Source organism: Homalodisca vitripennis, chromosome 3 (genome assembly GCF_021130785.1).
Source record: "Homalodisca vitripennis isolate AUS2020 chromosome 3, UT_GWSS_2.1, whole genome shotgun sequence".
Taxonomy (NCBI): Eukaryota; Metazoa; Arthropoda; class Insecta; order Hemiptera; family Cicadellidae; genus Homalodisca; species Homalodisca vitripennis.
Window position 1 is genome coordinate 119,283,273 of NC_060209.1, and position 23,831 is coordinate 119,307,103.

General features: G+C 34.2%; 1 protein-coding gene across 1 annotated transcript; it reads left to right on the forward strand.

The window, feature by feature from the left end:
• Positions 1-865: 865 nt before the first annotated feature.
• Positions 866-23,342, forward strand: LOC124357420 (T-complex protein 1 subunit beta). The gene is made up of 9 exons (XM_046809212.1): positions 866-1,024; positions 10,481-10,790; positions 14,601-14,730; positions 16,715-16,917; positions 17,895-18,123; positions 19,400-19,574; positions 19,670-19,841; positions 21,519-21,728; positions 23,002-23,342. The coding sequence occupies exons 1-9, from the start codon at positions 1,022-1,024 to the stop codon at positions 23,172-23,174; spliced, it is 1,605 nt and encodes a 534-aa protein (XP_046665168.1). The 5' UTR covers positions 866-1,021; the 3' UTR covers positions 23,175-23,342.
• The last annotated feature ends 489 nt before the right edge of the window (positions 23,343-23,831 follow it).

The window sequence follows — 23,831 nt, forward strand, 5'->3', positions numbered from 1 at the left end:
TGATATTATACTTACATCATCATATTTATGTATTTTTAGAAATCTAAATGTATACATCATTTAAGTTAATTTTATGTGTTGCCACATTTTGATAAAGCGCCAAATAATTTCATTCCACCGGCGAGTGAGTTGCCACAAACCGCGTTGCATTGAGTACACAATAAATGGTAATACACCAAGGGTGCTCAAACAGCTAACATGCTCCAACTGTACACTGGTTCGAGTCGTAGGACAAATTTCCATGCGTGAGTTTTTACTCCATTCAAACAATAAATTCTAACAGAATTTTGCCGAAGTTTTTTATGTACCTTGTATGAAAGCTCCAATAAAGGTTGGTCTGGATATTATATTAAAACCACTACCAGAGCAATTGCAATACACACCGTGTGAGGCTCGTGGAGAATAAAATATTCTGACATTACAAAAATGCAATGAATTGTAACATTTTAGAAAATGTCTAACTTTAGAGGATAAGAATATGTTTTACCTGTGAATTTTGAAGTAAATTTAATGGTCTTTAACTCTTTACTACAAAACTTTTACATAGAAAAATTAGTTTTCGAGCTAGAGATGACAAACCGAAAAAGTCAAAACTCTTGGGTTTTATTGCTCCCCCTTGAATGTTTTCGCAAGGAATTTAGATGGAAAACTCGCATACTACATACATGTAATATCTCAAAACAACACTCCGAAATTTCATTAACTTTTTAATTGTGTCCAGGTATGCGCTACAATTACTATCTGACAGCTATATATAATTAAGTGTTATTTACCATTATATACATGTTTTTCTATACCACCATAGCGTAAGAGTTGGATGGAAACGGAGCGGAACAGTGCGGATTGGGTGGGACTTGGATTGAGACTGTGGGAGTCGAGGAAATTGGAATTGGAATTCTTCATCACTCATGTGCCGTGGTTTGTGATGAGAAACTAATAAAATCGTTTGAAATAGTTAATTAGTATTTTGACATAATAAGTTTATTCATCTGTTCTGTACGTGCCTAAGAACATTTTAAAAATGGTAACTTCATTTTATATGTTATTTTATTTCCGAATTAATACTTACACTCATTTTATTTATAATTCTATACAGGTGTTCATGCAGATGATTTGTTAAAGTTTTAGAAACAATGGTTTTCTAAACTAATTTTCTGTGAAAGGTTCTTTACTAATTATTTGATAAAACAGTTTTTTTTTCTGAATTGGTTAGTTTCCATGTAAAATGTAGCATTAAGTTAATCATTTTGAATGCAGAATTTTGAATTTATGATTAGTGGGTTTACCATCTCACTAGGCCAATCTAGACTACATATTATGACTAGTTTTCTTCACAGTTAGAATTAAGAGTCATGTTATTGAGATTGTTCCCATGTGCATGTTTTTTTTTTAATATTTTGTGTGGAATGTGCTTTGTATTAGGCTAGTTTGTGAGACCCACTACAAATTTTTTCTCGACTTCAAATGAAATTGAGGCTAGGATTTAACAAAATGTATTTATAAAAGTGAGGAAACATTTTGTGGAACAGTGAAAAATCTTGCAAGAAGTGAAATCCTTCTTGGGTAATTTGGTATGCTCTCTGGTAGGCCTATTCAATTCTTTGATATGCTGTTCAATTCTTGGATGTGGTGGTACGTGATCTGGTAGAATGTTTAAATTTCGGTAGGGTTTTAAAACCTCAGGTAGGGCAGTAGGCTCTCTGTTGGGGCAGGTCTGAGCGAGCATGTCTGTTAGGCTCTAGGTTTAAGTTTTCTTAGTTTTCTCGGTAATTGTGACAGTAATGGCCGGAGCGACAAAGTACAAGTTTTTCGTGTTATTAACTTATTGCAATCATCCTACTGAACAAAACAATAAAAGGTTTCTCGGGTTGGAAATGAGAAATAACGAAGTTGTATAAACATTAAAAATGGAACTACTTTTCATGCGCTGAACAATATTTGCATGGGCAAATCTTAAGAACAGCGACTACCGCTCCGATCGCCGTAATTTTTTGCATTCTAACACAGGTTAACGTAATTTCACCGAAAAAAATAGTCCCGATTATCGCCGAAGCCGTTTACTCCCTCCCCCACCAAAAATATTTTTGGAAAAAATAAAATTAATAAAACCTGACTGACAGTGCATTTATTCGTTTTTTTGGTGTTATTAGTTCGCAGGGCACGTAATTTCACCGAAAAAAGTAGTCCCGATTATCGCCGTAGCCGTTTACTCCCCCCCCCAAAAAAATTTTTGGAAAAAACAAAATTTGAAAAACCTGACTGACAATGCATTTATTCGTTTTTTTGGTGTTATTAGTTCGTAGGGCAGTAGTCCATGTACTAATTCTAGTATAAACTCGTCTTATCTTATCAGTAATAAACGCGCGCCGCTTATCTTTTGCCTGTAATGAAACCTGCGTTAGTTCTGTCTGAGTTTTGTGTGTGTAAGCAGTCATGGCGTGATCTGGGCTTGGACTTTGCAAGCTCGAGTTAATTTTTTTTCTAAAAGAGCAAGCAGCGCAAAGCGCTGCGCAGCGGGCAAGCATCGCGTGATCTGAGTTTTGAATAGGGAAGCTAGGGTCTTTTTAGCGTGTGACAAGAACCATCGCACGCCATTTCAATAACTTCACTAATTATTCCTTGTCCATGTGGGTTTGTTTGTTTACGTCTGGCGGTCTATCGAAGCCGTCCTACAGGTCACGTGATCCGCCCGGCCAATCGGAAACTTTCCTGTTTGTCACGTGACTACTGTCAACTCATCAAAACGACCATGGTCGGCCATTGTTTATAGTTTGATAGTCGAAAATCTTGTTATTTAAGTGTTTTGTATTGCCAACATTGTACTGCCGAAAAACTGGTTTTTATATATTAGCGATAATCGGGACAATTTTTTTCGGTGAAATTACGTTAACCTGTGTTAGTATGCAAAAAAATTACGGCGATTAGAGCGGTAGTCGCTGATCTTAATATTTACCTTTGCATGTTTTAAATCTGCATCGGGCGTCATATGACCTTTTGTGATCGAGATTCAACCTTGTGATGATTTCATCGGATGCCCCGCCATCTTTGCAAGCGTAATTAAATGAAAAATGATACTGAAATGAGCAGAATTTTGACCCAAATGAACAATGCTTTTCTTAATTTAGACCTACGAATTGGTTGTTATGGGGTTGAGACGAGTGTATCTGGCCATCAGTACGGGCTGCAGCACCGCTGTCCCGCGCTGATATCAACGAAAGAGAAACATCCCTCGAGATAGTATCTTTCAGTAAAATATGATCAGAAATATAAATTGAAAAGTAATATACTACTAAGAAATTTATCTAAAGTGTAAAAAACGTATTAAATCATATAAAACCCAATATTAATATATAAATGGACAGTTATAGACTACACTTACCATTTAAAGGAAATAATCTCGTTTCGGTCAAAACTTAAACTCCTATCGTTCAGTGAAACAAGAAATCAGTAACACTACGTTTCGAGATCTGCAATCTGATCTCTTCTTCAGGTAAAGAACTAACCTAATACATAATTACAAACTAGGTTAAAATAAACAAATCTTACTAAAGCGTTGTGGCACGCCTAAGTCTGGAATCATAACCTACATGTTGTTTGTCAACTTCACTAACTCTATAAACATGCACTTAACCCTTTTACTGCCGGCCATTTTTTTTATTGTACCAGTCAAAATTGCCAAGGAGGAAAATCGCTGTTGTGCATTCATTTACAAAAAATGCTGTATCTTTTTTATTTTTCATTAGATTTGCATGAATTTTTATTTTATTTACTCGTATTTAAATGCTGTTTTTTAAATAATAAAAAGACATTTTAATTTGAAACAAACGCATTATTTAATTTTAAAAATGATGTAAATAAAAAATAAATAAAAAAATAAAAATTGTGTTTGGCATCTGTAATTTATTTTTAAAATTATGCTAAAATTATGAGCATGATATCATTATAAACTAGAGCAATTGCTTAGAACTTATACCAAATTTGAAGGTGCTACCTTGAAACATAGCTGCACTATGAGGATTTTCCCAAAACTGGTAGGCCTCCTATAGGCCTACCAGTGGAAATTGAAGGTAAACTTATCTGTGCCACATCCCCCTCACTATCTAATAACTCCTCATTATCTGATGGTAAGATACAGTCAGGATCGTCATCAGTGTCATCCACATCACTTTGATTGTCATCAATAGCCCTAACAATAATATCATATTCGTTCTCGGCATCTGAATCAGACAAATTCTGAAGGAAATCATCACTCAGTTCGTCTTGCACTTAATTATTGTTCCCTCACTCACAGGAGAGTTAGATGTAACTCTTTTACTCATTTTATCCTTGATCAACAAAAGTAACACTTCAAAAAACTTTCGATAACATTGTAAACAACAACAATGAACGAAGATTTCAGTAACATAACCCGATCAACTGGTTTTGACAGCTGTCTAGGTAGTTCGTCAATTCTAGTCAAAGACGACGAAAATAGAAATCCAAAATTCTTCAAATGGCTTCTTTCATTATCCTTTGCTCCTAAACAACCAAAATACCGAATATTTTGGCATTTGAACATAACAGTAGCCAGTAACGATAAAAAAAACAGACGTCCGACATATCGGACGTTGGCGTTTTCGGCAAAAATGCCGACGTCCGATATGTCGGACGTCGGCAGTAAAAGGGTTAATACGAAACTATACAAAACACTAATCATTAAAACTAAACTACGGAATACAGGTCACAATACGTCTTCACTCGTCTACTAACCACCTACGACTTCGGCGGTGCTGCCCCGCGCTGATGGCCGGAGGCACTCGCATTTTGGGTGGCGGAGTGTGATCAAGAATAAAAACAAGTTTTGTGTGTTTTTTTCAATAAAGAGTTTAGTTTTTGTTTGGTAATGTTTGTTTTTGTTGAATTTTTGTGTTTGGAGAAACGTAGGGGTAAAACACGGAAGTACAACAAATCGACGCACCAGCTGAACGGGCGGCGAGACTCTGCAATCACGTTATCTACTAGACCGCTCGACTTTGACCTCTGTCTGAGAATGGGGAGGGGTTTGCGATAAGACAATTCCTGTTTTACATTGACGAAATATTGTTCTACGCTAATCTAGTAATCAGTAGAAGTAATCAAATAACGATTCATGCCTGGGTGTGGTCGGTATAATCCCAAAGTACCTATGTTTTTGTTCAGGAGGATGAGCAGAGTACATTAATAACGTTAAATTCGTGATTTGCAGAGTCGGCCTTTAACCTCATAGATACAGTGTTCTCGGTACTTTGGGATTCCACAACCATATTTTGTGCTCAAACCATATAAACACAAGACAAAAAGGCCTGGGACTAGGCTATCTCTCCTTTCTTTATTGTATATTTTTGTTCTTCTATTTTTTATAATTGCACTTTTAATTGACACTACACGTTTTCTTATAATGCCTTTTTGAGCCATAATCCCCATATAATTCCTGAATTGGGTAGAATACGATTAGCGAACCCGGTTTTTATATTGCTTTATTACAATCATCAATGTATATAAAATATAACATTGAAGTCACTTGTTTCAAATTAATAGAAATAGTTTAAACAATTACATAATGTCATTAGTAATAAAAAGCATAACCATTAATTAAACAAAAAATTAAAACAGGTGACAGGAAAAATGTCATTTAAATAATAAAGAAAAATAACATCTTAAAACTGACAAATCATCTTTTAGTGTATTGTTTTATTTAAAAATTAGTTACTTATAGGCCTAGAACAAATTGTGTTTAGGATATGACAATACAGGTATGTCTACATTTGGTGCAGATGATTTAGTTATTGTTCAAATTAATTACTATTGATTGGTATAATAACTAAATATCTTTTGATAATTTCAACATAAAAAATTCAGGTCCGCTTTTCATATTTTACCCCATGAATGTAGTGTTGAGTGATTTTTTGCCCAAAGAAATATTATAACACATGCACTTTACACTTGGCTGGATTTTCTATTATGGCACTCATGTTTTTAGGACAACGAGATCATACAGTGCTCCGTCTTGTACAGTTAGAAGAGTGCTGAACCACTATAAACTCTGGTGTCAAAATGGTAGCACTTCCTCTACTACATTCCTTTTCTATAATTGATAAGTGTTGGTTGGGTTCTGAATAACCCTTTTATTTTAATGGTAAAAATATTAAATTTGGTAGAGAATTACAGAATAACAGTAATAGTATAGAATCACCATTACAAAATAACAGTAATAGTAGAGAATTACCATTAATTCAGTATTCAAATATTCTATTGGTTAAATCATAAAAAGAACAATTATTTGAAGTATAGTATACCGCATTAATACTAGAAGCAACCATTTATCAATTATAAATTTAAGTAATATAATAGATAAAGCCTTCTACGGTACCTCAGTCAAAAGGAAAATCAGCTTTAGAATCTCAGAATAACCAAGTCTTTACAGCTTGCTGTGTTACCCTAATATTAGAACACTCATTATGTTTGTTGCTATCATCCTTATGTGTTCATCTTCATTAACATGTTCAGTCTCGATGATCATGAAGGTGTCATGAACTTGCTACACCTCCAGTATCAAATGATACACAATTGTGTTATGCGGATGTCTTTGTTTATAGAGCAGAATTTCTCACTACGCTATTTAATACTACAAAACGTGTTTAAAAGTAATTACCGTTCTTTAAATTCCATTGCTGCAGCGCTCCGGTTGTTGTATGCACTTGAGCACTGTCTACCTACAACTGATAGCAAGCCACAGATGCAGTTATGGAAAAATATTGATATTGCCTGAATATTGATGGAAATTGTGTAGAAAAGTAGGTCTAAGGATGAGCATTCATATACAAATAAAATTGTTACATAAAGTTCACTTAAGTTCTTTGTATATAAAAACGGCACCTAAAAACACAATTTGTATACATTAATCATGTTTACTGAGACTAAGAAAACAGACTGACTATTGTTTCTATAAATTAGTCCTAAAATAGTTTAGTGTTTTAACCCATTGATACATTATTAAATAATGAAATTGTAGCAAAGTTATTTAATTAGCAACATGAACTTAAATTACAAATAACTATGTCATCTTAGATTGTGAAAAGAGAAACAATTATACAATGTTGTGGTATTGAAAGTAAGGAGAAGGACTACCTTCTCTTCAAATATCAATAAAACACATTATATCAATCACAGTTTTATTTGAAAAAGCTAATTTTTACTGCAGCATAATTACAAAATTAATTCATTGACTAGCTTATGGCCACCAATTAGAATTTTTGTTTAACACGTTGGCTACTGACGTCCCACTGGCAGGATGCGCCGATCTAATCCAACGGACCGACCTGAATTACCTGACTTACACTATGGACCAATCAATGTAAATAAGAGTTACCCACAGACCGAAAATTTTTTGGCCAATTTTTAACATATACTGTCTAATTTAACTAATAAACACCACAAGGGGAAAAAAAGAATATATTCTAAATGTTTACAGCATTTTTTTTTTTTTTCGTCCCTTATGTGGGACGTCTGTCTATAGAAAACTTCCTTATTATTATATGGTGTACAAATAATAGGTTGAAAACCATAGACCGAACGTCCCAAATATGGGACGCTCATAAAACAGGTGAGAAAGAATGTAGTAATAAGTGTAAAACCTTTTTTATTTCCAAAATATAGTAAAAATACAATATAGACCTAACTAATTAGTAAGTTTTGACAGCCTTATAATGTCTAAAACCTTTTTTCAAAACTCTTTTACAATATAGACCTGAAAATACAATAAGTTTCGAAAGCCTAATAATATGTCTAAAGCCTTTAGTAGTAAACAATCAGTTTTGAAAACCTAACAATAAGTCTAAAACATTTTTTTCAAAATTAGCAATAAACAATGAACTGATATAAAAAAGTATCATTTGTAATAACTAAAACAAAAGGAAATATGACAAAAACATTCACTAATGTTATGTTTCACAGCATACAGTCAAATCAGGTTACTTATTGTGCCAATCCGCAAAGCAAGGTGTTGGGCAGAGTCCCACAGGTAGTCCCTTTTTGTCCTTGCATTTGTCACAAATGTAGTATGTATTTTTTCTTTTTTTGTCAGTCTTGAAACACTGTCGACACCTTACCCTTGGGCTCACCTTCATAAGCTAGCTTGTGGTCCTGAGATAGTCTTGGGCGAACGCTTCTGGGTGTAACAGGCTGCAGCTGAAGATAATCAGATATGATGATGTCTCTAAATGCTAGGTACTTGAAAGAGGTTCCTAGGTTTCGTGAATATATGTAGTTACTGTTCCACATAGCAGCATCTAGGAGGTGAAAGAATAGCTTCAGATAACACTTCAAAGACTTTCTGGGCGTTGACTCATATTTTTATTGTATGATACAACCATACTTGGCTCTTACTACCACTTCTGGATTTCCAGATCTGTCACTCGCTAGTGTGCCACACATGTTGGTGTCATTTGCATCTAAGTGTTCAGCTAAGTCTACGCTGTTATAGAAGTTATCCATAAACACCATGTGTCCCTTCCCCATATAAGGCGTGTCACTACTTCAAAGGTGTGCCCTTTCTCTGGGTTTGACAGTGTACCCTTACCTGTGTAGATTATTATGTTCATCGGGGGTGCAGAGTTCGTACAGTTTTATACCGTATTTATGTCATTTGTTTTTTATGTATTGGCGAAATGACAACCTGCCTCGCCACAACACCATCGCCTCATCAAGCGATAAATATTTTCCTGGTGAAAAACGTGGCAAAGTTACGCAAAAGATGGCTAAGGACATTGTCAATTTTATGTAACTTTCCCTCGGTTGAGCCAGATTGTGGGTCATAGAAACACAGGCATCTTAGAAGTAATTCAAACCTGTTTTTAGACATGGTTTTGGTGAAAATGGGGTGTTCATACAGTTCAGATGACGACCAGCAGTGCTTAAGGCTTGGAAACTTAAGATTCCCCATTAGCATACATAAGCCTAAAAACTTTTTTAGTTCCTCAATAGTGATAGGTTTCCACCAATTTATATGTGAGTGTTTCGGGGAAGGCATACCACGAATAAGCAAAGCACGGTTATTTATCCACGTCACAATGTTATTTAGGAGAGCACCATCAAAAAGTTTTGAAAAGATTTCCACAGGATTTGTTGAATCAGTGTTTATTTTTTCTTGGCCTATAAAGTTGTGGATTGGAGGAATATTATTTGTATAAGTCCAACATAGTTGACGTTCGGCATAACCCATGTGAACGCTATCTACAACAAAACAAACGTTAGGGTCATTGGTCATATCATTCATATTATTATCAACATTTTCAAGTAAAATTTCTATGTTTGGATTGTGAAATATCAGGTCATTTTCGTCTAGGCCTATGCTTAAACTTACATTCTCAGGTTCAGTGATCGGCCTAGTTTCATCTTCATCACTTGGTTCACCGTCGTTACTACTGTCTGATTCAATGTCTGAAGGAACATACTCACTCTCACCATTAGAACTGTACAACGAACTTAGTTCATCGGAATCGCCTAATTCATCTTCAATGTCACTGTCATTGTAAAACAATCTGTTTGGTTTTTTCTCTTCCTATTACCAGACATCTAAGCAACAGATAAAAGTGCAAAATATGTAAACAACAGGTGAGCCAACTTAAATGCTCTGCAACGTGAGAAAAAAAATTCCCACACAGGGACCACGCGTCCCACGGGTGGGGCACACATTCCTATAGACCGATATCCAAGAAGCAAGGCATTAAATCTGACCAACTATGAATAAAACAACATTATTCTAGATGTGGTCTGCGTCCCGCCCACGTGACGTCGGTCCGCTAGAAACAGCCTGTGAGTCTCGCCGGAGGGACGTTGGTCCCTGACGAAAACCGCTGCGTCCCGCCGGCGGGACGTCTGTCTATTTTGGGAGTCCAGTTTTTTCCATCGGTAGCCAACATGTTAATATTATTTTAGTCTTTATATTTTTTAGTATATTTAACTAAACTTTAGATTTTCAAAAATATGTTGGAATATAATTTTGTATATTCCATTTAGTATAACTTATTTTCAGATGCCTTTTGCCTCTATATACTCCGATACAAACTCATTCTGCAGAATAGATCTGAAAATACAGTGAAAGCATTGTCCAAGGTACCCTATTTTAGACATAGGACTAAGTTTTTCAATACCTGTGATCTGTAGTTTTCAAGAAAGAAGAAACAGTGTTATCATCTTCCTTTGATGTGATAAAATTATAACTTATAGACATAGAATTTTTCTTGCAGTATTAAGTTGAGATGCTAGGCTCTAGAGATTTTCACAACATAACTCATCATCCAAATGCAATCAAAAGATCAAACATGTTGAGGTTCAAATTGTTACTTGCAACATTTATTGACAGCTGATTGGTTAAATAGAAAAAAATATTAGTAATATAATGAAAAAAGATCTTACATTCATTATTTGTTAACATTTTTAGTGATTTTATGACATTTTTTAGACGTCACTCAATCCAGTCAGAATCCTTAAAAATGAAGCAGAAGAAGAAAAGGCTGAAATTGCTCGTATGTCATCATTTATTGGTGCTATTGCCATTGGTGATTTGGTAAAGAGTACTTTGGGGCCTAAAGGAATGGACAAAATTCTAGTTGGTCATGGACGCAATGAGGGATCTTTGGAAGTCACCAATGATGGGGCGACAATCCTGAAAGCCATTGGAGTTGATAATCCTGCGGCTAAGATCTTAGTAGACATGTCCCGTGTGCAGGATGATGAAGTGGGTGATGGCACTACTTCTGTCACTGTTCTTGGTGAGTATTATCAAATGTTTTAAGTATGATATTAAAAATTTTAGTAATTTTATTATTAATTATAGATGAACTGCTCGCAACCTGCGCAGAAGCAAATATCTGAGCGGTACCACACAGGAGGGATCCCCCTCCAGAGGGGGTTTTGGTGGGGAGTGGGACCAGCACTGTTTTGTCTGTTTATCAGCTGTGTGGATCATGTCTCGTTTGAACAGTTTTGTTTACACTGCAGCTAATTCACTTGTTTTATAACTATATTATATTTTTGTGTGTAGGCCTATACAAGTGTCACTGTCTAAACTTAAAATATTAATTTAACGGATTAATATAGTCATAGACAATTCTAGGGAGCTTACATTTTGTTGTGAGGTTAGCCTCATAGTGGCAGTGGCCATTACAGATGTGTCGTTTGGTCTTGACCCGTTCAATTCGAATGGGTCCGTCAGGTAATCGAGTTATCCGGATCAGAGTGTTTCAAAAGACCCGTTCACCTCAAACTTTTTCCTGCCAACTGGTCAAATTTGATATATTTTTCAAATCAGATATATTATTTTTAAGCATTGTTAAAACGTACAATATTATAATTAAGTTCATTTAAAAACCCTTATCCATTAAAAATAGCTTTACATCATATGGAACTAACTAAAACTATAGAGGTTATGTGTTAGGTTACACTAAAAACTATAGAGGTTATGTGTTAAGTTACACTAGGTCCCCAAAGTTGTTCAGTTGTTTCTTTCGTTCACTGCTAACCGATAAAGAATAAAACCATAATCATATAACTCAATGGGGGGAGTAGGGAGCCTTGGTATTATGAAAACTGGTGAGAAGTTAATCGGTTGGATATAAAATATCTCGTTATTTATAAGAATAAATTATTTTCAAACCAGCAATGTGTCTGTTTGATGTTTAGTAATTTATTTTAAACATTTGTAAGGGTATAACTATACTTATGATAAATCAAAGGCATATAAACCAACCAAGATTATAAGTATTAACATTTAAAATATTTAGTAATGTATCTGGTAACTTATAATTAAATTTTTCTAATCAGTTTTAATAGATATATTTACATTTACTTTATTTCTTAAACAATACATTTATTGTTATATCATCATTCATTGTATCTATCCATTCAGTACAATAACCTGTTTCTTCCTCAAACACTTTGTTGCAAGCGGATCCTTTCGTTCACATGGTCATTTCGCTCATTTTGTTTGATCAACATTGACCGGTATAACACGCTCTAGCGGGAAGACTCAGTAACTCTGTACTGACCGGTTCAACTGAACGAATCACAGCAGTGAATGAGACCGACTGAGCCGGATCAGTCAGATGATCTGATAGAGCATGTGCCGAGTAGTGGTGAGGATACTGGGAGAGGGCAGCATCACAGCGGTGGAGGGGTATTTACCCCACCCTGCGTGAACTCAAATCACCCAGAGTCTTTTTGTAAACGGTTTACCTATAATAGAATTCTTATGTTTGGTTGTATTTCTTAAAAGTATATACCATAATACTAATTTAACCCTTTAAGCGTCATGAAAAGTTAGACCTGATCTTTGATAAAGTTACAATTTTTTTAAATTTCCAATGTGTAAAGTTAAATTTATTTTCGTTTCTGTATGTCAAAATAGAGTTATTTAACGGTAAATAAAATTTGTTTAGCCCTTTTTGGATTTCCTAGGCTAATTGTTAACTTTTGAGAATATCGTAGAATAGCAGTGTAGTTGTCACTAATATTTTTATCATTTATTCAGTAAGTATGGGAATGAAACACAGTTTTATAGATAAACATATACTATATTACAAACCAATAAAATTAGAAAAATACAAAAGTAGACAAAGAGTGTTTATTTGGTGGCAGGCTGTCACAACTGACATTCCGCGCGTCTCCCGCAAACCACTGTTATCGCGTGGACTTTGAACCTTCTTATCGCTCGGCAAACTGTAGGACAGCCTTGCGGGGCTTGAATTATGTTTCTTGCTTTCTGATAACATCCTTATGACCGTAGAAAAATATGAAAAAGTTTGGGGTTGACCAAGTAATTACTCAGAATTACCAAATCTTCAAATTCCATATCGTCTGGATTCGCCATTCACACGAATAATGGTAAAAAACACTACATAAATACTGGAAACTGCTGTATATAATATAAATAATTTACTTTAAAAAGAATAGGACACAACAGAAAATAAGCGATAACCGAAATACATATGCGTGTACCGGACGCTTCTCACTAACTAACTGGCTAGATCCCTTGACGGGAGCTCCCGTCAATGACTTTGTGAAAGGCGCGGGGCCACGCCCGCTAGTCAGTGTTTGGCCAATTAGAAGCAACTGCCACTCCCATTGTAACAGAATTCGAGGCAGGGCAACCCGTCTGTATGTCGCATGACTACTAGAACCATCTAGCAGCAAAATATTCAACTAACATAGCAGTAAGAAAATAAAGAATGCAAAAACGCGGATCCACGGCAATAACGTTTTGAGCTTGTAGTGGCCCTCCGCGGATCCGCGTCAATAATGCTGGAAAGGTTAATTGAGAGTTGTGTTATAACTAACTTGGTAGATCTATAATTTTTCTGTTCTGAAACTATTTTTAGAGGTATAAAAATCAAGTGTTCTTGACCTACTCTACCTTTCTCCAAATCCATTGTGACTCATATAATTGTGAAATTATAAATTTTGGAGATTTCATTACTTTATACAAGTTATTTTTTGAAGGTGAAATGAAGCAAACCTCACTGAATCAACCCTTTTCCACCATAGCTGTGTTATATAAAGTTGTTGGTACATTAGGATTATACCGACCACACCAGTATGAAGAACACAAAAATATAAATTTATAGAAACAAACATGATAGAACGAAAAAAAACTCTTTAATTACAAACTTACAACCATTATCAATGGGGTCAGATTCCGTTATATGCCCCCAACGCTTAAACCTTTTTCAATGAACTTAGAACGTTATAAAACGATGTAGTTGGGTAACAGAACTAACATTCCATCAATCAACTAGCATTTCCAGGTATTGTGATCGGTATTGTTGTCGCTGTTATCTTATCTTTCTCGAGAATCCCGATTACGGCAGGCCGCCCGGCATCACATGATTATTTAAGTTTTTTGCACCGTACATAATTGCCTTTCCATTACAATTCAATTTATATTTCTGACCAGCCCCTCTAGAGTTTGATATTTTACTGATAGGTACTATCTCGAGGGATGTTTTTCTTTCGTTGACATCAGCGCGGGCTTTGGTAGCACCGAGAGGTCGGAGGCACTCGCATTTTAGGTGGCTGAGTGTGATCAAGAATAAAAACAACTTTGTGTGTTTTTTTCAATAAAGAGTTTAGTTTTTGTTTGGTAATGTTTGTTTTTGTTGAATTTTTGTGTTTGGAGAAATGTAGGGGTAAAACACGGAAGGACAACAAATCGACGCACCAGCTGAACGGGCGGCGAGACTCTGCAATTACATTATCTACTAGACCGCTCGACTTTGACCTCTGTCTGAGGATGGGGAGAGGTTCGCGATAAGACAATTCCTGTTTTATATTGACAAAATATTGTTCTACGCTAATTTAGTAATCAGTAGAAGCAAAACGTCTAATAACGATTCATGTCTGGGTGTGGTCGGTATAATCCCAAAGTACCAATTTGTTATTTATGTATATTTGAGAACATATCAATTATTAGATTATGTAAGAGTTGTATTTATTAATGTCATTAAATTTTGTAATATCCCATTGTAATGTAGTAGTAAATTGTTGTTTCAACATTTATTTGATTCATGAAATTTAATAATTTTTAGCTGCTGAATTACTTCGAGAGGCTGAAAAGCTAGTAGATCAAAAAATTCATCCCCAGATTATTATCGCAGGCTGGAGACGTGCCACAAATATTGCTCGTAATGCTTTGAAGGAGTCATCTATGGACAATAGGTAAGTATTTCTTTTATATAAATGTTATATGACATTAATGAATTTTTTTTAGCATACTAATTAAAACAACACACTTAAGCTGCAATATAAAATGCACTTATAATGAAGTATTTCAAAATATTGAATGTTCAGATATAGAATAGACAAAATTAAAATTGTATAGGGCATTCATAATATTTATCACGGCGCCATTTTAAGCACATGGTCTGTTCAATAAGTATTGGGTCTGGTTTCCTGTGTCCTTAACGGAGCAGTGGAGGATGTCCGACCTCTACAGAGGGGTATCCTACCACTCAGGCACACATTAATTGAGTCACCAGCGGGGATGTGTTGACACAGGTGGCAACGCTACACTGTGAGGTTTTGCTTTAAACTCTGGAAATCCGTGTCCAAGACCCTTGAACTCATTAACAGGCTTATGGGGATGATTTTATTAAGCCGCACAAGAGTTTTTAAGTGGCTCAAAATGTTAAAGGAAGACTGGGAGCTTGTAGAAGACAATCAGGACGCCCTACGACTGCTCAAACCGATACTTAGGTGGCCAAAGTGAAAACAGTTTTGGACTCTAACAGGCGTTTAACCATCACTCTTATTAGTGAGGAGACCGGCCTTTTAGTCGGAATTGTTTACACCATTGTAACAGAGGGTCTTGCAAAGAGGAAAGATTTTGTGCGAAGCTGGTGCAGAAAGTCTTGAGTAAGGAATAAAAACTGTCACAGCTGGAAATTCTGCAGGAAATTTTGGACTGCGTCCTGGAAGATTTTCTCGCCAACATTATTACCGGCTTTGATCATGGCTGTTCCTGTACGACCCAGAAACAAAATGTCAAAGTTAAGAATGACATACGCAGGGGCTTCGCGTCCGGAAAAAGCTCGGATGTTAAAATTAAAACAATTCTGATTGTTTTTTTTTTTCGACTGACCTGGCATTGTTTGCAAGGAGTTCATGTCTACTAGAATGACAGTAAATGCTGCATTTTATGTGCAAGTACTGACACACCTGCGAAATCACGTAATGTGTGAGTGACTAGTCATTGCGAAGAATTGGAAACATCACCATTACAATGCGCCGTGCAATTGTGTGGCAGCTGCTGGCGAAATTTTGTGACAATGTTGTCTCACCCTCCTACAGCCTAGACCTGGCTCCACCAGACTTTTCTTTTTTCCGCAAATGGAAACTCAAAGGACATCGGTTCGGCTCTATCGAGGCAGTTCAATAGGTGACGACAAAGGTTCTGAACAGCATTCCGGAAACCGACTTCCAGCGGGCTTTGATGAGTGACAGACGCGAGGGGCAAACGTGCCTTACTAAGTGTATTGATGCAGGAGGAATGTATTTTGTATATTATTAAGTACTTATAATGATATCTGCAATAACATTTTGTTTTTGAAACCAGTCCTGACATTTATTGGCAGACTCTGTATAAAAGTTTTAGGAATCACTCTACCAAAAAAAATTGAGCACTTTGTGTACTTACGCAATAGAGAGATTCTCAAGTTATATGCATACTGATTTAGTCTTGCATTTAAAGTTTCAGTGACACTCCCCATGTGTTATCTCCCATTGCAAGAATGTGATGGTCATTGCATTAAGAAGTATAGTTAAGAGAGTCACATAAAATTGTTCAAAGTTTTTAGCTTTTATTTGCTATGGTTTAAAAAATATTAAGTTGTTATGAAACATTTTATGAACCCTGTATTTATTGAATATTTAAATAATTTACTTAGTGTTTTTTGTGGTATTTATTCATATATAATATTATTTTGAAATAATGTTATTAACGTTAAGGGAAGTGTACTTAAAAAAAGTAGCAGTTGCACTACATTTGACTTTGTAATATTCTACACTAAGAGTGTAACATGTTCAAAATAAAGAAATGTTTTTTAATCATTTTTATTTTGTTACTCTGAATCATTCATTGTAGTTCCTTACATTATGGTCCATTTGTTTGATGTAAAGAGTAACAGTAAGTATACATTTTCAGTGCCGATCCAGAAAAGTTCCGTGCTGATTTGATGAACATAGCAAGGACAACACTTAGTTCAAAAATTCTATCTCAGCACAAGGAACATTTCTCTCAACTTGCCGTAGATGCTGTGCTACGACTGAAGGGTAGTGGTAACCTCAGCGCAATACAGATCATACGTAAAAAGGGAGGAGTACTTGAAGATTCTTTTCTAGACAAAGGTATACTAGCTTAGGTGTCTTTACTGATTTACAGTACTAGTATTATATGTATCACTTTATTAGATCTTGTCCATCCTATTATTGTTTAGTCTGTAAATAGTTATTGATGTTATGGAATTTATCTTGACCTAAACTATGTTATCACTCAAGATCAAGGTCAGTCAATTATGGAAATCATTGAAAGTTTGTTTTTCTTTCACTAATTATTCTAAATATATAATGATTTATACACATTTGTTCAAATATGAAGTTAAAATTATATTAATTGGAGGCATGTGTTGTTTACTGTTATCTGAAAATCAAATATCCCGTACAAATGTTTATGAAACCATGTCTTACACTTTAAACAAATTTGTCTAAACATGGATTTTGTATTAATTAAAAAATGTATTTTTCCAAATATACACTTAATTTAATCATGTATCGGTATGTCCAATGTCCTTGAAATCTATGATTGTGGGAAGTATACTTAAAAAACGAATTTATTTATATTTATGAATGAAAATGTGTGAAGTTTAAGAATTGTGTTACGTGTAATGTGAATTTTAGAAAATTCTAGTATTTTTAGTATTGGTATTTAAGATTGAACCAAGTACAAATATTTTAACTTTATATTTTGAACTGAGTTTCAGTATAAGAATACTTAATATTGGTATGACAAATTCGTAAGTTTGAGTGATAAAACAATGTGAGGCACTTTAATAATGACTGAACTAATGAACAGGTCATCTTGTGAAAATACAGAACAATCTGATGTTAATTAAGGGCTTAGCATAACATTACAGATATTTAAGAGTATCTTTTATGATGTGCAAATGCTTATAATGTACATACTAATGATAATGATTATTTATTATAAAAATTGCTGGACATTCTTTGTACAAGGCTTTAGGTATAAATTAACTTTGTAATCGTAAAGTGTTTCTTAATGGTAATGTAATACGGTAAAATAGTTAATTTTCCATTTTTTTTGACAGGTTTCCTGTTGGACAAGAAACCTGGGCAACATCAACCTAAACGCATTGAAAATGCTAAGATCTTGATTGCGAATACACCAATGGACACAGACAAGATCAAAGTGTTTGGGTCTCGAGTGAGAGTGGATTCAATGGCCAAGATTGCAGAGCTGGAGGTTGCTGAAAAGGAAAAGATGAGAGATAAAGTAGAGAAGATCATCAAACACCAATGTAACGTCTTTGTCAACAGGTTTGTCTATCATAATGTTGGGTCATTTCAGGAGCCTTGAACATTTAAAGATAGATTATAAAACAAGGCTCTGCCTGATTGGTGTTCTTAATTTTTTCAAAATGTTTGATCAGTTTGCTGCGTCTTCGCAGTAGCTGTTTAAATACCTATTAAATAGCATTTTAGGTTTGATTTTTTTTTCCCAAAAGGATAAACTAGAGTTCAGATAAAAGTTTCTTTGGTTTATCTTTTAGTTGTACCAACCTTGTGTACTAATCGTAGTCTCGTAACGAAAGTTCATGCACCACAGACCTCTGATCCGCCATATTAGACTGTCAGTTCCACATAACGGCGGTTGATAAATTGTTTGTTCCCTTTATTTTCCGAATTGGATACATACGTTTTACATACATCACAGAAAGGAAAATGATTAGGTACACACAATCTTATGCTGACATAGAGACATACCTGTAAACAAAGCTTAAAATACGTGGTAGCCTCTTGCATATACCGCTAGTGACAAAATTTGCTAGGCCACCACAACTCTGTGGCATTTCCTGGAAATACAGCTGGTACTAAGAAACCGTCACCATTGCACGTGGTGTAAGGGTTAAATAAAGTGTTAAAATTGCTTATATTTGGTTTTAAAATGGGCTATAGAATCAGGAATTTGACTAAAGGTTTTGAGTGTTCCCCCGTTTTAGTAACAATACTTTAAAAATATATATTTTTACCCTCAAGTTTTAAAAGAATTTTTTAGATCTTTGCAAATTGCTCATTTTGAATTTGGTCTTTTTTTGCTTATAATCAATGCACCTTGATAACAAAAACTCATAGTGAGATTTAAATATGCTTTTGGAATTAAACTTGGCTTGTTTTATTGTATTATTTTACTTATAAAAATAATACTGGATGGATTGAGATGAAAGAAGGTTTAACTTTGCTATATAGTAATTTAAAATTAATTCTAAAAATAAAATATTTGTATCAGGAAACCCTTAATGTCGCAATTGAATTGAACATGTCATCTAAAAATTAAATTTTTTATAACATTAAAATACAGCATCTTTTTAAAATCTTATTGTCAGTGATATAGTAATAAATAGTTCTTACAATTAATAAAAATTATATATAATGAACATTTATTACATAGGAATATGTCAAGTGCAAGGTTTGACATACAAGTAGTGGAAATTGCTATAAATTGGATTTTATTTATTGTTGTATAATTGCCTGTCAGTGTAAAGAAATATGTGCTTTAATTTAAAATTACTATGTGGTTGTAAATCTTTTTTAGGCAACTGATTTACAACTACCCTGAACAGCTGTTTGCTGATGCAGGCGTAATGGCTATTGAACATGCTGACTTTGATGGCATAGAACGACTTGCTCTTGTCACTGGTGGTGAGATCGTGAGCACATTTGATCAGCCTGAAAAAGTGAAACTAGGACATTGTGACCTGATTGAAGAGGTAAATAAAAAATGTGTTTTAAGTGAAGTAAAACATGTTTGCAGTTTTATCAATATTTCACTTGTCATTTATAATAAACATCATGTTTCTCCTAGGTGATGATCGGAGAAGATACATTGTTGCGATTTGGAGGTGTTGCACTCGGAGAGGCCTGCACTATCGTGATACGTGGTGCTACTCAACAGATTATAGACGAAGCGGAACGTTCACTACATGATGCACTCTGTGTGCTGGCAGCCACTGTGCGGGAGACCAGCATTGTTTATGGTCAGTTATATACCAACAATTTGATGTGTACCTGTTTAATAAGCATTGTTCTTATCTTTCCAGCCAAAAATAGTCAAAAACTGAAATTTTATGACAAGTTTGTAAATCATTATCAGCACATTTTAAGCTTATTAACAAAATTTATAAATATTTCTTTTTTAATTAGCATAATTCAATCGACACTTGATTTTTGGGCCTTTATTAAAAATGTAATCGGAATTTGTGATCAAACATTTGTAAAAGGTAGGTACAGTGTACTAGTTAACTATCTTTAAAACCTTGTTCAGTTAAATTCTGTGTTGAAAATGAAATGTTTTAAGTAGTGGTTCATAAAATTACATGGACTTTTAATGAAATGACTTTTAAGAGCTCCTTAACGAGACCCATTCTTAGTTTTTTAATTGTTTGGTCAAGAATAATAGTTAAAATGGTAATTTAATAACAAGTTGTTTTATTTAAATTAAAAATTCTACGATTACATACTCAAAGTGTACTTTTACAAATCTTGTATAAAAATTTGGTCTTAATCTGATCACAAATTTCCAAATTATGAATTTTCAGAGTTGCAATTTGGTTGTAAAGCACAAAAAACCAGTATTCTTTTTTCTTTGTTATGTACTTAAAACTGGAAGTTATTGTGTATAAATATTTGTTTTATATGTCTAAACACAGAAATAAACAAGCTATGGTAGATGTGGAGTTCAACTTGAAATTCCATGTCAAAAGTGTAGGAATAAAAATGGCATATGGATCTTTTATCATTAAAATTTATGTTTTCACCTCTAATTGTTATGACGGGTTATTATGCATGCAGTAGCATTGAAACTTGTTATTAAAACGTAGACATATTCTTACCATTAATGGAAATTGTTGTAAGCTATGAAAGTGGTTTTATTCTTGAGCCTTAGGACTATTCTGTACACTTGTCTGGTTGCTATTGGCCAGTATACCCAATACTACAAGAAGTGAGTGGGAGCCTCACTTAAAAAATAAATTATGCATTATTATTCCCACAGTTGTACTAGAGAATTGTTTTTTGGTACAATATTGTTCCATTACAATTTTAAAGGAGCATTCACAAATTGCACAAAAAGGTTGTTTGAATCTTCAGCTATAGAGAGATAGTCTATCCAGGTTGTATATCATGAAAACTGCCCTGTGTGTGCATTTCATCATGACATTGGCGCCTGGTAGTGACATATATAGATATGAGACAAAAGCTGAGACTGCTCACCAGTCCCCAGTAATGCTACATATGTTTACGTATATGAAATTGTACCTGCATGCACATGTATCAAGCATGTAGGCGAAGCAAATTAATATTTATCATAGTTAAATTCATTGATAAAATGTTATAATAATTTTTCAGTGCTGCGTAAAAACAGCTATTCAATAAATTTACATTTTACTGTATTGAAGTAGTATCTTATGATGTTCAGTCTGAACTTAGTATTCAGCTAAAATTAGAAAGATTTTATAAACATTGTGTGTGCATAATGGTATATTCTTCAGTTGATATTATTGATTTGATAATAATTTTACAGCTGTAATGTGATTGCAGGTGAAGATGCTAACATAAATGCCATAGGGAATGGAATATTTGAAAAGAACAATTTTATCAGACACTGTAGCTGTCAGCAAATGAGAGTCAATTAAGTTCTTCTTTAATGTTAACAGGAGGAGGTTGCAGTGAGATGCTCATGGCGTGTGCGGTGCAGGCTGAGGCTGCAAAGACGCCTGGCAAGGAGGCTGTGGCGATGGAGGCTTTTGCTCGTGCCTTGCAGATGTTGCCAACCATCATTGCTGACAATGCAGGATATGACTCAGCCCAGCTTGTCAGTGAGTTACGAGCAGCTCATGCTCAGGGCAACCACACAACTGGTCTCGGTCAGTTTCATTATTTATCTTAGTTGAATAGGCTTAAATATTTTATCAGTGAAGTTGGTGGACTTTAAGCGGTGGAATGTGGCATACGCCATGTAATATGGCATACGCCATGTAATAAATATATTATTTTTCTGTTAGCTGAATAATGCCCCACAGAATAAATTGAGAACAAATTGAACTATATACTTAAAATTTTGCATTAAACTTCCATCTCTTTATGTGTAAGATCAATTACAAAAATATATATTACATTTTAAGGATTTAACTATAATTTTAGAATATAAAATTATGTTTTATTATTTTTTCAGTCTTCCAATTTTTTATCAAAGGAAGATAATCTTGTGACTGTTAAAACTGACAGTAACATTCAATTTTGTTTATTAAAACTTTTTGACTGTTTCAAAAATATTTTAGCACTTTATTTCAATATTCTCCTTGGTTTTGGTTATTTTCAAGTATTTTTGCATAATTGTTTAATTATATTAATGATAACTTAACATTTTGAATACTATACTACAATCCTTTATTTGAATGAACTGGCTTTAGAGACCTTTAGACCTTTCAAAATAAAAAGATCTTGGACCAAGAGGAATCTATGTACCAAGTTTCAAATCTCCAGGACATTTCTTTCAAGAGTTGTTGCACAGGCAGATAGACATACAATGGCATGATTTTAAGAAGGATCTGTTGAGTCCTTAATAATCAGTCACAATTTTTGATTACAAAGATATATAACACTATAGGTATTTGGTCACTTAAGTGGATTTAGTGAACCTCTCTGCATGAAGACCAAAAATTACCTTCCACCCAGGGAACATTAGACTGCTACTTTTAAGGTTAAAATGGGTACATATTGAGGATGAGCTAGATGCTGAAATGTAATGGAATTTCTTGGTTCCATACATTTATAATAATTAAAGGTTTGTCATCATGTTGCGTTGTTTTATTTTTGTCTCAGTTTCATAGCACATAATCTTAAAGCATGACAAACAATGGAAATAAGAACAGAATATGTTTGAATAAGCTCATCATTAACCCAGTTATTAAATAATTTAAAGCAAAAGTTGGAAACCTAACTGTAAGTATAGTCTTAATTAATTTGGTTTTTAGTTGTGATTGTGTTTCATCAAAAATGTTTCAGCATTGCGTATGTATAGTAATACAAATCTTCTACAAGGAAGTAGTGAATTAGGGATGAAAATAATATAATTTACTATCTATCAAACTATCTTTAGAACTTACTCTTAATCTTTGATTAATATATATGTTTCAGATATGGAAGCTGGTAAGATTGGCTGTATGAAGGAATTGGGGATCACAGAATCCTTTGTCGTCAAACGACAAGTGCTGCTCTCTGCAGCGGAGGCAGCTGAAATGATTCTTAGGGTGGATAACATAATACGAGCAGCACCGAGGAAGAGAGTGCAGGACCGTGGGCACTGTTAGAAAACATATTTTCTAAAACACAACAATTCCTAACAAGTTTAATTTCACATGCGACTGTTAAATTTTTACTACTTTTATTTTACTTTAAGTATTACTAATTTTATTAATTCAGTTCTAGAACTTAATTTCCTATTAACTGATCAAATTCAATAAAACTATTAATAATTAGTTTGTTGCTTTTGTTTACCTATCTCCATATAGAAATAGATACTTTATATTTGTTTGTCAGTTTTGTTGGTTATTATACACTTTTTTTATACTCACGTTCCATAAATTATTAACTACAGTACAATGTTATTACTTATCTGGGACACAATATTATAGTTTACAATAAAATTAAATGTCATTTGCTGTTTCATTACATTTTAAATCACTTTAATAACAGTGCTTAATCATTGCAAAGTATGGCATTTTTTAAACTGGTAAGCTATAGCCTGTGAACAAATAAATTTCTTGTTAATTTAAAAAAAGGGCTTTTTAAATGTAATTTTTAAAAGCTTGTGTTGCCTCTGCACCCAGCAAGTTTGCACAATCAAATAAGCCTACAGTAAACTAACAAACTCTGTGGTAAAAATTAAATAATAATTCTTTATTGCAGTAAAACAATTAACAAAATTGCATTGCATGAGTCATTTCAACATATTGATTAAAAAATCT

Excerpts from the sequence above, each read along its gene's own strand:
- LOC124357420 (XM_046809212.1), top strand. Across the intron at positions 16,918-17,894 it reads AGATTCTTTTCTAGACAAAG|GTTTCCTGTTGGACAAGAAA; the intron begins GTATACTAGCTT and ends TTTTTTTGACAG. Across the intron at positions 18,124-19,399 it reads TGTAACGTCTTTGTCAACAG|GCAACTGATTTACAACTACC; the intron begins GTTTGTCTATCA and ends AATCTTTTTTAG.